Here is a 14,249-nt window from a genome sequence, read left to right as displayed (position 1 = left end):
TTGTCTTTTTCTCTCATGTGATTTTGAGAATAGCTGAAAAGAGATAACAAGTTCGTATGTTGACAGCACATGAAGAAATGTATTTATATATATCTTTCTCAACTAACATAGAAGGCGAATGAGAAGGATGTAATTGTTACTTTTTTGTATTTATGGCTGTAGATCGGAATTTTATCTCACCTACAATATTTAAATTAGGAACTTCTAAAAATAGCTTCTCTGGATGTATATAATATTTTTGGAAAGATTTCGAATTCCGCTGCACGCAACACAATAATTTTTAAATTAACACTTGGTTTCAACTTTATCACTACAAGAACCATTTGTTTATGCCGGGAGAGATGGAAAGACATGTATTAAAGTGTAATTTTTTCTCCATAAAAGTTAACTTTAAAGGTTTGGAAATACGCATCAATTATAAGAGGAACTTAATAATCTGTTTTGTGCATTTTTTCCATCTCCACTGACTTAAGTTGTGGTTTTTAGTATTAATTAAGTTGAAATCAAGTGTTATTTAGTTTCTTAAAAGCCGGCATATCTTTAAGGATACGTTATAAATAATTAATTGAATTATGAATATAACTAGCTCCTCTGGGAAAAATATACGTGTTATGACGAAAATTTTTTAGCGGCACGCACAGAGTTAAAGAAAATTGCGTGCATGCAGCGGAATTTGGCAACTTCACAATTTTTTAAATGAGTCGTAATATCAAAAATTTTGCAAGTTTATAGCCCGAAAGTTTAGTTACTCTTTATGCTCGCTAAAAAAATTATTTACGTCTGTGAAGTTGCTCTCTGATAGTCGTTTTCAAAATAAATGTAATGCGCCTTTAGCGTAATTCTTCACAAAAGCGGTGCTTTAAAAAGGGAGAAAAATCTAGCATAGTTGTGTGAAAAAAAAAATTAGAAATAAATACAGTTAAGGTTTCAGAAAACCCAGTACCCAATAAAAAATAAAATAAAAACATTGCAGGTAGATACTATTTCCAAAGACAACGAAAAACGAAGTAACATTGTGATCTATGGTGAGTGGTTTTATTGTTTATGCATCTATGATTTTACATTTTACAGTGTTACCGACATAACCTAAATGTATATTTATTTGACAGTTCTTTCCTTTTTATGCCACTAAAATGCTTAAAAATATTTTAAATTCTTTTCGTTTATCGAAATTTACTCTTCCTGCCCGTTCATTGAGCGCCAATACTTCCGCTGTTACAAAAATTCACAGAAGTATTTATGCGAGGACTTATCCTACATTGGTCGTTCTTTCAGACGGTTCAACCATAAATGTTCGCTATCACGAACCAAGGAAAATTATAAAGGTATTGTATTTTTGGTTTGCTGGACACACTTATTCACAAATTCCTGGATATTCAACCCATCTCTAACGTAGTTGACTACGTGCCCCACTTTCATTTAAGACTGTATAATAGCTTACCATTTCAGTATTCTCTCTGCCTATAACTGAAAGAGTGCTCAATAACTTAACCATCACACTTCATGACGAGGTCGGGGTGAAACTTGGGGTGAAATGCAGATCACGCCAAACTCTGGGAATTGAATAAAAATGCACTTTCTAGATGAGAAAAGTGTGTAGAAACTCATTAAAAAAAGAATTAAGGCGCGGAAGAATAAATTGAGGGAGATACAGCCGATCAAAGTTTAATAAAATTGCACTTCGCGATCTGAGGGTAAAATTCGGTTTATGGGAGTATAACCGAAATTGAACTTGATTTAGACTAATTTAGGGCTGGGGAATCCGAATCTGAAAGAATTAGGTGGGGGTCGGCACTATTAACTGAGTTATAGGGTTTTGAAACTTCGTACGCGATACATAGGAACCATGTTTTATTTATCAATTATGACTTAGGAAATCAAATTAACAACTATTTACTTTTGAAATTTCAGTAGTGCCAACCAAAAAAAAAAAAGTGTTGCCATATAATAATAATATTTTTTTACAAAATAGGTTAGGTGTTTAGTTTGGGTTAGAGTAGGCAGAAGAACATGGGAAAAAGGTATTAGAATTAAATCACAAACCAGTCTATACAAACCTAGCGTAGCCCACAAACTACTTGAAAACTGGGATATAACTCTAAAGGGGACGCGAGCAGGCGTTATTAAAGGGGCAATTTTGTGTAACAGGAAATAACATGGAAAAAAGGTATTAGTATTAAATCACAAACCGTCTATACAAACCTAGCGTAGCCCACAAATTACTTGAAAACTGGGATAAAACTCTGAAGGGGATGCGAGTGGGCGTTATTAAAGGGTCATTTTTTTGTTATAGAAAATCACAGTTAGGTTAGGTTATATATATACATAAATTAAGTATTTACAAGATTTTAAATAATAAACTACCAATCTGGCAAATGATATTTAATTTTCAGAATTTTCCATGCATTGATATTATTATATGGCAACACTTTTTATTTTTTGGATGGCACTACTGAAATTTCAAAAGTATTAAAAGTTTTTAATTTGATTTTCGTGACAAAATATGGCGGCGGACTGTCCGAATATGGTGATAATATCAGATCGCGAAGTGCAATTTATTAAACTTTGATCGGCTGTATCTCCCTCAATTTTTTCTTCCGCGCCTTAATTCTTTTTTTAATGAATTTCTACACACTTTTTTCATCTAGAAAGTGCATTTTTATTCAATTCCCAGAGTTTGGCGTGATCTGCATTCCTCCCGAAACTTGTATTGCCTTTTGTTAAATAGTCTGATCTTGCAATTTCAGATGCCGCTGGATCTCACCCAGCTCACCGAGCAGGAACGCAAAGCGCGTGTCGAAAAGAGGAAACCCAAGGTCAAAATTGTCATGGAGGATGATATTGAAGATAATTTCAACGCTAGAAAATATTTAATAAATATGAAAAATAAAAAAAAGTGAAATGTTTTTACTAATTAAAGTTATGTAAGTAGTACTGTAGTCTAATCATAATTATTAGCACATCTTTCTGTTACAATAAGATTTTTTTATGAGAATCTAAATAAAGATGGTAAGTCCAGGTTTTGTGCTGTATTATATTATCGACTAAATATATTATGTTCCGCCTCTATTTCAAAATTTGATTTCCTCTTAGAGTTCTTCTTGCAGCAGAATCATTATAAATAATAATAATTGCCAAAGTACACATTTATTTACACATACGCAGTTAAATAAAGGAAGAAAGATAGAGAGAGTTTTAAATAAATTAATAATGTACAGTTATATCATGATTAATATATTTACTGAGAAAACATTGAGCTTATTATACAAACTTACTTAACTCTAAAATCTTATTTAATTCATAATTTTGATAGGAATGCCATTTCTTTACTAATAGAAAATAAATATAACAATTGGCGGTCTCTGGAAACAAAAGATAGCATTTGGGTATTTTCTATAAAAGCATACTTTGTGCTCTGCTTTTGGATTAATTGAAGAAAATTTTGTTTTTCTATTTATGTTTTTGTATTTATTTGCCTACCAATGCATCAATTTAAGAAATATTCATTTTACATTATAATAATTAAGTCAGTTTTCAAACATACATCAACAATTTTTCAAAGAGAGCTTCGATCTGTGGCAAAATAAACAACAACTTTACTGATTTGGATAAAGTAAAGACAGAAAGTTACCTTTAATTATTTTACTCAACATTCTGTATTAATTATTTTAATATGTAATAACTTTAATTTACCGGCACTTGGATAATTGATTAGTATTTTACTGAAAATAATATTATATATGTAGTTTGATTTATCTTATGAAAAGATATACAAACTCCTTTACTGAATTAGAATATTTATGAAGTATTATCATATAGGGTTTGGCGAAACCTATAAATAAATCTACAGAACATGGAAAACTACACGCGTACAAAGAGAAATGGTTGAAACGTAGAAGATTTAGCACTGGCATTAAGTAATGTCCTTGAATGGCACCCTCTTATAACAATACAGAATCATCAATAGTTCTTCTATCATTCAATAAATCAATTATAATTATAGTGATGTAATATCCATCCTTAATTTGCCATTTACTTTTGAAGCTGAAATAAATATCAACTCATTCTGTAACCTCAAAAACTGTACTTTTTATGCTACATAATATATTCATACAACATTTTGGAGCTAATATTTTATTTAACGTTAATGCGTGATGAATTTTATAAAAAGCAGACTAATCCTAAGCTCGGTTAAAACTTCATTCTCTTATACAAATAATCAAAAACAGCATTTCTAATATTAATTAATAATAAATGTACAATATAATACGTAGTATGCTTATAGGTACAAAATAACTGTGACAAGTTCGTGCATTATCAAACAAGGCCCTATTATGATATTCGTTCCTCTTTCCTTGAAATCTTAATACAAACGGTTGATAATTGAAATTTAAACACGGTAAAACATTATAATTATAAAAAAATTAGGATGTTAATACCAGTGGCGGCTCGTGACTTTTGGATGTACAAGAGTGCTAATTTTACAAAAAATGGCATTATGGATGATGTAGCTGAAAATGATTTTTTTTTTCGGAAATTCGATTTTTTGTATGAAGATTTTCAGGAAATCCGTGCGGCGCACGAACAAACTGAAATTTCCTGAAAATCTTTCTCAAAAATCGAATTTCCGAAATAAAATAAAAAAATCATTTTCGGCTGCAAAATCATCAATAATGCCAATTTTTGTAATATTAGCACTCTATTACACCCAAAAGTCACAAGTCGCCACTGGTTAATACCATTTCAGTGATTGATGCCAATGGGGAAATAAAACTGAGATTTAATACAAGACAAGCATTCATTTGGGATTTAAATTAATTTATGTAGGTGTGTTTGTGGATGCTTGGTAAAAAAAAAACACAGAGTAAACAAATGTGAATGATATTATGAAGCTATTGTAAGTCGGAAGGAAAAGGTTGTAACTATCAAATATGGGGGCAAACAGCAGGCAAAAGTTACAAATTTATTGTCATTTATAATACTCCTTGAAGCGGAAATAGTCAAATATACATTTTGTAAACTTTGTGTATTATCTTCTGGGAAGCCTCATTCACAAAGGAGTGTTTACTGCAATACAATTTTCTGCATCCTGAATATTCATGGAATCTGCACACAACAATATACCAGCCTTATTTGCCTTTGCGGTTCCTAAAAATTCTAGAGGCTGAAGATAGCTATTATTATTATCTTGGTAGCTTTAATCATCTTGGCACTCCAACTTTCTGCTCTCAAATTCATGAGAAAAGCATGACGATAATTTGTACTGTACTCCATCTAAGTATAAATGTCTAACTGAAAAGCTTCCAACTCTCGCCGAATGGCCGAGTGTCAAAGCTCGGTGATAAATATACTACTCCCATGCGAATGAGCCTATACACATAACATATTACTATTTATAGGTACATCAAAACATTTCTTCTCTATTAGAGATCATTGTAATTAAATTTTATAAACACATCATCCAGAATCGCAAGTTGTTCCCCATCAAATATTTTACTAGGCCTCTTAATATAATACGTAAGAAGTAAAGTAAAAAAAAACACAAGGTAAAATAAATATTGTAAGTGGGTGATTATAATTTAATACGCAAAAATTTTTATTCTGAGGATTAAAGTTTGTTGTGGTGTGATTACAACAATTAAAGTATTCATACAGAAATAAACCGAAAGGCACAATACACAGAGTGAATTCATAAATGAGAATATTTCAAAAAGTTTTTTTTTTTAAAGCTCCTTTTTCAAATTTTCGTGTGAAATAGAATAATGCTTCCAATCAACGTTCTGAAAAGATTATTGAGATTATTCCTTCGCTGCAAAATAATTACATTTGACAAAAATCGCTGCGTAATTTATATTGAAATGATGATGTTGATAAAATCATTATGTGATAATAAATTTTATCCCTCATGCGATGTAACCCCATGCTGTTGACCAACATAATATTTTACTGAATAAATTTCTGTAAATGAAAAATAGTTACACATTTTGTAAATCCATGGTCCAGGAGAACCGAGAATATGTCAGCAGTTGATTATCTGAAAAAGGATTGCCATCCCTGACCTTTTCTAACTTACACTCAAATATGTAGCTGCTATTTTATGTCAAAAATGGACATCACATTCCCAAAGATTTTCAAAAACAAAAAAGCAAACTTCAAATGTAACAGGATTCATTAACAGTTCATTTTTATATGTGCTATTTTTGGTAGGTAGGGAATATTACTTTGATAAATCCTGTTAACATGATAGTTCAAATTATGGTTAAAGAATTATAAAATGTTACAAATGTATGAAACCATGAATGGATAGGAATAATATAATCGTCTAAGGTTATAAATTCAATAAAATTACATTCATCTCAACGGTAGTCATGACTAGAAAACGATAAATATTAAATTAACAATATATTTGCTGAACATTTATTCCCATTGCGAAAATGGCGTAAATAAAAATATGTTCTAAAAAAATTATTCAATTTTGTTTGACTGTCAGTGAACCAATTACTTCAAGTTTAATGAAAGAATAAAAATTACAAAATGATTTCCATGAACTAACAATGTCACATGACCAAAACTTAATCATTGAAAAAATTGAAAAATCAATTTTAATAAATTAAAATGTCAAAACAATAAGAAATTCCAAAGCATTTTTTGCAAATCAGGAATTATTTTGTTAATGAAACGTGTCACTGCTTCCCGATGGAAATGGTATTTGAAACAGAATCGGCAATATTCAATGGCTCTTAGATGTAAGATAGAATTCTCTATTTCAATGTGATATATTACATAATTTGAACAATGCGCAAACACAAAACATAGACAGAACTAGATGGATTTAGTGACAATTCTCCGATACAGCAATCCTTACAGATTTCAGATATAAGCTTAAATAAATGTACTATAATAAGTATGTATCATTATTCAACTCTTCCCATATATTCATTAAGAATAATATTACCAACTAAATTCTTCCCAACAGTTATTTACATTAACGGGTGGCTCCAGACTTACTGTGTGCAATCAGCCATTGCAATGTGATGTCAATATTATCTTTTTCCTTACACGAGATAGAATAGCAGCATATTTCACGATCTTGAATAGCTGACAAATTCCTGCAAACAAACAATGTTGATAAGGTCATTCATAGTTCAAAATTGGAAGATATTTGGTTTTATCACAACACGCTGATAACCAAAACAAAGTGAACCAGAGTTTCTGTGCCCACATTAGATTAGGTTGTCTTCATTAAATAAATTATTACAAAATAGTTTATTTAAAATGACAGTCGCACATGATAATAATAATTAAGCAGCTTGATTATAGATAAACTGGCTAGATAGCTGGCCACGCTTAATTGAATTATTGTGAATGGCTGTCATCGCATACAATGAAAGCGAATTTTCATTTTACTTAATTGAAAATTATAATCTTAACATTTAAATTTGCCAAATGCAAATGCAGATAGCTGCCATTTCAATTAAGTTGAATCAATTGGTTTTATTTTTAACAAAAACTCTTATAAAGCGTGGCAAGCATTGATGTGTGGCAAGCGATCCCAAATAATTAACCTATTTTTTATAAATAGAAAAATAATATTACTGAATATTATATAAAATAAAAACTTTTGAGAATAATTTGCCGTCATAATAAAGTGTCAGGTATTTGTCCCCTTGGTTACAATTCTGAAGTTCGAGGGTTCAAATACCGGCATGCAAAAGTAAATTTTATTTGATAAATTTCTCAATTTATTAATTTAAAATAATATATTTCCAGCACATTCCAGAAAGGAAGATACTCTCAGTATCGCCCTGGTGAAAGACCACCATTCAAAATCGAAACGTTGCTTGAAATGGTTTTAGCGCCATGTTTGTTGACGAATTCTGAAAAGCCAGATACTTCCCCACCTTCCTCTTTCCAGTTTCCTTCCCCTTCCTACTACCATCAGCCTCACGATATTCCCCAATTGGGAGTGCCATAGTCTCTCTGGCTCCAGACACTTGAGAGCAGTTGGAACTCTTGTGCGGTACACATACAAAAAATACAGTCAAACATGGTTATAACGAGCAAGAGGGGATTGACTAAATTTGCTCCTTATAACCATTACTAGTTATATTCAAAATAGGTTTATTTTAACCCATTGACACACGAAGCCGGCGAATCGCCGGTCTACTATATTATGGTATTAAAGCACCAAGCCGTCGAAAAGCCGGTCTGTCTTTGCGTAGTCAATTTATGCATAAAAATATGATACGGGTAAAAATGACTACAAAACTGGGAATCCTATTCTAAAACCCAAGGCAGTCATCGATTATAATCGTGGGATGGGTGGAGTTGACAGAAATGACCAGTGCTTGGCTTCCTTTCCACTAATGCGGAGGTACTCCAAGGGTTAAAAAAAAAAAAAAAAAATTACTTGGCTGACATGGCCTTTTATAATACCTATGCATTACACAAAAATATGTCTAATGTGCAAAGGTTGACATATAGCGACTATAGGATAGGTATTGTGGAAAGCATATTAGAGAATATTGTGCTAAAAGAGGTGAGGAAGGGCATCTGGAGGAGCATGTCCTTTACGATTACAGGCTGTACAATGGGCACATTTCCCTAGACAAATTCCTCCAAATCCTGTCAAACAAAACCCGTACAGGCTTTGTAAAATGTGTACATTACTGAAAAAGAAAAGTGAATCACAATGGGAATGTGAGAAATGCTTGGTGGCTCTCCACAATGTTTCAAAAAATACCATACCCTTCCAAAACTACCAGGAGATGAAGATTAAACAAATATCCAAATAACAAAAAAAATTATAGTTCTATGTTGTACAGTCTTAATTTTATGTGAAGTTTAGTGTTAAGGTTTTGTTGAAATGAAAGTTGTAATAATTAAATATTGTTTTTAATTAACAAATTAAGTCATATTATTAGTGGTGGAATGGGTTAAAGTCGTATGTACCTACCTACCGTTACTATCAATATATTCGCAAATATACAGTATATATATTTATATTTGAAAAAAAAACGATTAAGTATTACTTATTAAAAAAATTAACTTAGAAATACACTTTTAGTAACCAAATTTATAATCAATGGGTTTTTTAAAGATTTAGCTTTCGAGCTTCTCAATTTCCTCCTCAAAATAATCAACGCATTATAACTATCATCACCTGGTTCAAGGCTTCCAAGAAAAATATCACTAAATTGTCTTATTGTCAGTAGCTTGTGCGTAACATACCACATATAAAATCTCACTTGTCATAAATAACTTAAGTTTTCGGCTGTGAAATTTTACTTGTCACAAACCAGTGATGCACCCACGGCCCAATTCTTGCGGCCCGCATGTCATTTTCATAAGGCCCACTTGGCTATAGAGAAAAATCGAAATGTTTGGGGTAATTTTAGAAAACCTGGCTGAAAATATTTTTTTATAGAGCTTTGGTTAATTTACGCTGCATGTCCTAAATGGAACTAAATTTGAAGAACCGGTTTGCATAAAATTCTAAAAAATCAACAGAAACTCTAAATCTTGAAATTCGCTGTCAACCCCTCCCCCTCGATGAAAACAAAAAAATCCACTTGAAGGTCGCAGGACTGTTTGAAAAATAGGCAAAACCTCTGCTGAAAAAGTTGTATCATAACTCATAACTATCATAAATTTACCCCATACAGGGGTGTAAGTAGTCATAATTAGGTACATTCATAAACATATTTATTAATTTTAAAACAAAATTGGCGAAAAGACAAAAGAAGGTGTACAAAAGGAACAAATTTGAAAGCCCAAATTTACGACAATTTTTCATTTTGCCGATGGATAGCAATGTTTCACATTGCTTCATATACATCCAGGAGCCGAACTGTTGAACTGAACATTTTCCCTCTAACAATACTCAGATCCATATATTTTGCACTGTGTCAATCCATTGCCACATATGGAATACTAGCTTGGGGAAGTGCTACAAGAATGACAATTAACCCAATCCAAAAAATTCAAAAGGCGATAATTAAAATAATCCTAAAAGTACCATTCGACACAGAATCAAGCGAAATTTACAAAACATTAGAAGTCTTGTCAATAAGACAACTTTATGCCAAGTCTGCATTACTACACCTCCTCCAACACAAACTCCATATTCCAATTCAACCAAAAACTTCGTTAAAAACCAGATCCTTAACAAATAAAACATTAAACATACCTATAACACACACCACACACGGACAAAGACACTTTAAATACTACGCTACTAAACTGTTTAATTGTATGCCCATTACTCTGAAGCAACTACTAACTGCAAATACATCCGCAAAAATTCACAAAAAACACATCACAGCCTGGATCAAAAACCAAGATATTTTATTTTTTCAAAACATAATAACTCCAAACCAAACATAACTAAACCATAAAAAGTGTATAATAAATAAACACGTTTTTCGAGATTTTACCAACTATACCCACACTTACAATACAAATATATGCTCTTAATATATATTAATATATTTTTTTTACATATACATTATGAATATTCAATTTTCAAAAACTATTAACATTTTATGAATATTCAATTTACAAAAACCAAAAAAAAAATTATAACAATTAAAATTAAAACATGTAGAAAATAAAAACTTTCTTCTACAACACATAAATACTTGTCACACCTATACATAACCACGTAAACACCTCAGCACAGGTTCTCCTAGTGAGGTGTTCACGAAACATACAATATTAATCACATACAGTTTCACCTTCTCAAACCTACCTTACACACAACATATTATAGTTATAAGTTTGAAATGTATCATGTACAAATATAAATAATTATGTGAACACTGTAAATATTATATAGAAATAAATTAAAAAAAAAAAAAAAAGAACCTCAACTTATGGGAAAGAAACGAAGCAACCGCAAATGGCCGCTTGCAGTTGATTCGTTCCTTTCTCGTAATTCGTGGTACGGTTCGCGTTTTGGTTCGCAAATGTATACGAACCCTTACACAGGTAGCACCATAAAAATATGAATCTGTCCCGAACGAGATAGGAAATTCCCGCCAACCGCCGTTGTGCATCGGGCCGCTAACCGCCCCTTTATTTGTTACTACTTACTTTGAGAATAATTTCCAATTAATTGTATTTTTTTTCAGACCCAACGACCCATTCAAGTATTCAGAAATTGTGTTCACAAAATTATTTGCACGGTATATCAGTGAAACAACTTCGTTATAAAAGCCAACAATTATATGAAGATAAGCCTGAACTTAAATATCATTTTGTAATTGCTCATTATAGCCCTGAACTCGATATTGCCGTGATCGTTATAACCAAGTTCGACTGTATGTTTAAAAAAGTAAATTAAATGAAAATGATAAAATTTGTACAACAATAAATATTTTAATTAAAATGAAATAAGTACACTTTGTACCCTAATGAAGGAACCTTTGGTTCTGAAAAATGTGGTTATTCAAATAAAATTAAAATAGCATTTTAAACAAAGATAATCATTTTCATTTAATTAAAATGATGCCAGAAAGTGAATTTACAATTATTGAAGAAATAAAAAAGTTTTTCCACTGCGCTTTTGACAACAAACGTAGTCATAAAATTCACTTATTTGAATAGACAACATTGTTACGTACAATACATATGAATGTGTACTTACATTCGCTCTATCAGACCATTTTCATCGAGGGCATGTGGCAGGTCCCTCTTGTTGCCGAGCACCAGCACAGGGATGCCGGCCAGCTGCTGCTTGTCCAGGAGGCTGTGCAGCTCATTCCGCGAAGCCTCAATCTTGTCTGCATCAGCTGCGTCCACCATGTAACTGTGGAATGTAATACTTTTCACTATGGGATACTCTTGATTCAATATTAAGACCCTTCGTCCGAAAGGAAAAGGCAAGTATCCAATACTCGACGATTCAAGTATCTTGGCGACTACCACCATACATCTGCGCGGAGTTTCGTACACAGTCACACGTTGCCGACATTTTGTAAACTCGTCGACGACTCCAGTCTCCGCGACCAGCTGGGTGAGCTCGTCATCACACGCATCGTCGAGACTTTAAACATGGCGTCACTTTTGTCAGACATTTTTTAACAATGCATTTGCTTCAGATCAATACAAGGAACACAGCAGTCAATAAAGAACGACAGGATATAAAAATGACAGCTACAGCAACTGTTTGGTTGTGAGTAAGGTTATGGCTTAATAGTTTTGGTGTTTCGAGAATTCAACAATGATTGGTAGTGAGCAACAAGATGAGCGATGTACACAAAATAAGTATTGGATATTTGCAAACACCTTTGGATGCAGGCCTAATGCAACACTATTATGAATCAACACGAATAGCAGTGTTAGGGTTGTGATGACAAGCCTAGAAATTATCAAGATACCAAGAGTTTTGCCAATACACAAGTTACATAAACTCTGTATAATTAAATAGTGCTTAGACCATATACTCGTAATATTTAAAATACTTTGCATATAATAATAAATACACAATTTTGAAAGTGACAAAAATACACTAATTGCACAGCTATAAATATCAATGAACGAGTGATAATAATAATAATAATGTCAAAATTTTGGATCAAGAGATAAGATTTATTATTTTGTTCAAATACAATAACTTCATTATGACTCATAAGTGATGACTTAATTTTCTCTGTGATTTTATAATAATAATTAATACTTACACTATAGCGTTCACTCCTCTACAATATCTCTCCCACATAGATCGGAACCTAGGTTGACCGCCGATATCCCAAACCTGAGGAGAAAGTGTGTTAAATGAGTCATCAACTTTAACAATTTTGCAATAAATCAATAACATCAAAATAATTAAGGAAAATTGTAAAGATATTTTTCAATAATAATAGCAACTCCTTGAAATGTAAACATATGACTTTTATATGCATTGATGATAAAACAGCTGTAAAGACTTTCTGTCAAGTAGGGTACAAATTCAACAGCGAAACTCACCTTTATTGTGACATTTCCTTTGGTTATTTTTCGCATGTTAAATCCAACTGTCGGAATCATGTCCTCGTTGAATTGACCAGACTGAAATAAAATATTATTATGAGATCAATTTTTAGCACTGCAAAAAGTATTCGTATCAAAATGGAATCAAAAGAATAGCCCTACGCATTACTATTGTATGAATAAAAATTAAACCTAACAGAAGCAAATAGCGATAAATGGAAACAATGAGTGAGCAATTCTTATTACAAAGGCAATATTCACTTACAGCTATAACATTAACAAACGTTGTTTTTCCGGAGTATTGCAAACCGACTAGGGTTAATTCCATTTCCTCCTTCCAAAAAAGACTTTTAAACCAATCCAAAATTCGATTAATTAAAGCCAACATCTTTGCGGTTTCGTTTGACGAGCCCTGTGAAGAAAGTCCTGTATTTATTCACCAAAAATGACACTATTGACAACATGCACTTCGCCACAGCCCGATTGTCAAATTTAGTGTGGCCATCAACAAAAACTGGCACCTAGATATTTATTAATAATTTTATCCCTTGGTATTTACTTTTACATCATCGTAGTTATTGCTCTCAAATCAGTCGAACCATGGACCTAAAAAGCCCTAGACGGAGCATTAGTGCGATTTTGTATGAATTGCATCGAGGCCAAATGTAGGGTGAGGGGAAATTGCCTGGCAGATGGCAGTGCTGGCAGCCATCCTGTATGACAACTTTTTAATTGATTTGAATGCAAAGTGGTGCTATTATAAATGAACTATTATTATTTTATTTTTGTGTTGTTCATGCAGTTATATCGGCTTATGATTTTTTTGAGTATTTGATTTCACAGGGAAGGGGATATAGTCATTAAAAATTTAAAGAGATTTTGGCATTTCCATACATCTACCCCCTCACTCCGCGGCTTCAAATTGTTCCATGGTTCGAACGATATTTTTTCGTAAATCTGGTAATTAAAATAAGCAAAATGGTTAGGACTGGATAAACCGTCAAATGTATTAAATAGCACTTATAAAAATGTAAGCTGATTCGTAAGTTTTTTTTTAAATTGCTCCAAGCTGATATAGGTACTCCTTAATAAGTTCTTTCGTAAATTTATTGACTGCATCGATGAAAATATTATATATATCTCTACCGATTGTTCTATGTATTTTAGTTATTAAATGTATAGATAATTTAGAAATATAAATTACTAAGAAAATATATATAATCCTTAACAACCTGTAATATCATAAATGTATCTAACTAACGTTTTTTTCCTCTTTC

The 14,249-nt window shown here is 32.0% G+C and overlaps 2 protein-coding genes across 2 annotated transcripts; one reads left to right on the top strand and one right to left on the bottom strand.

The window, feature by feature from the left end:
* Window positions 1-1,065: 1,065 nt before the first annotated feature.
* On the top strand, window positions 1,066-3,069 carry mRpL55 (mitochondrial ribosomal protein L55). Its single transcript, XM_089634606.1, has 2 exons — window positions 1,066-1,325; window positions 2,748-3,069. Exons 1-2 carry the CDS (start codon window positions 1,134-1,136, stop codon window positions 2,898-2,900), a joined length of 345 nt encoding a protein of 114 aa, XP_089490732.1. The 5' UTR covers window positions 1,066-1,133; the 3' UTR covers window positions 2,901-3,069.
* Window positions 3,070-3,186: 117 nt separating this feature from the next.
* On the bottom strand, window positions 3,187-13,452 carry Arl8 (ADP-ribosylation factor-like protein 8). Its single transcript, XM_089634597.1, has 5 exons — window positions 13,238-13,452; window positions 12,970-13,050; window positions 12,684-12,757; window positions 11,648-11,809; window positions 3,187-7,109 (listed from the first exon to the last, which is right to left on the bottom strand). The coding sequence occupies exons 1-5, from the start codon at window positions 13,358-13,360 to the stop codon at window positions 6,986-6,988; spliced, it is 564 nt and encodes a 187-aa protein (XP_089490723.1). The 5' UTR covers window positions 13,361-13,452; the 3' UTR covers window positions 3,187-6,985.
* Window positions 13,453-14,249: the final 797 nt, after the last annotated feature.

The sequence above is a fragment of the Hesperophylax consimilis genome, chromosome 1 (assembly GCF_061612785.1).
Source record: "Hesperophylax consimilis isolate HC1 chromosome 1, BYU_Hcon_1.0, whole genome shotgun sequence".
Classification (NCBI taxonomy): domain Eukaryota; kingdom Metazoa; phylum Arthropoda; class Insecta; order Trichoptera; family Limnephilidae; genus Hesperophylax; species Hesperophylax consimilis.
This window is presented reverse-complemented; position numbering and strand designations above follow the sequence as displayed.

What these genes read in the sequence shown, in the direction of transcription:
- mRpL55 (XM_089634606.1), top strand. Translation starts at nt 1,134, where the DNA reads ATGCTTAAAAATATTTTAAATTCTTTTCGTTTATCGAAATTTACTCTT. An exon ending in AACCAAGGAAAATTATAAAG is followed by an intron (nt 1,326 to 2,747) that starts GTATTGTATTTT and finishes TTGCAATTTCAG; the next exon opens with ATGCCGCTGGATCTCACCCA.
- Arl8 (XM_089634597.1), bottom strand. Translation starts at nt 13,360, where the DNA reads ATGTTGGCTTTAATTAATCGAATTTTGGATTGGTTTAAAAGTCTTTTT. An exon ending in CGTTTGTTAATGTTATAGCT is followed by an intron (nt 13,051 to 13,237) that starts GTAAGTGAATAT and finishes ATTTTATTTCAG; the next exon opens with TCTGGTCAATTCAACGAGGA. An exon ending in AGAGGAGTGAACGCTATAGT is followed by an intron (nt 11,810 to 12,683) that starts GTAAGTATTAAT and finishes TACATTCCACAG; the next exon opens with TTACATGGTGGACGCAGCTG.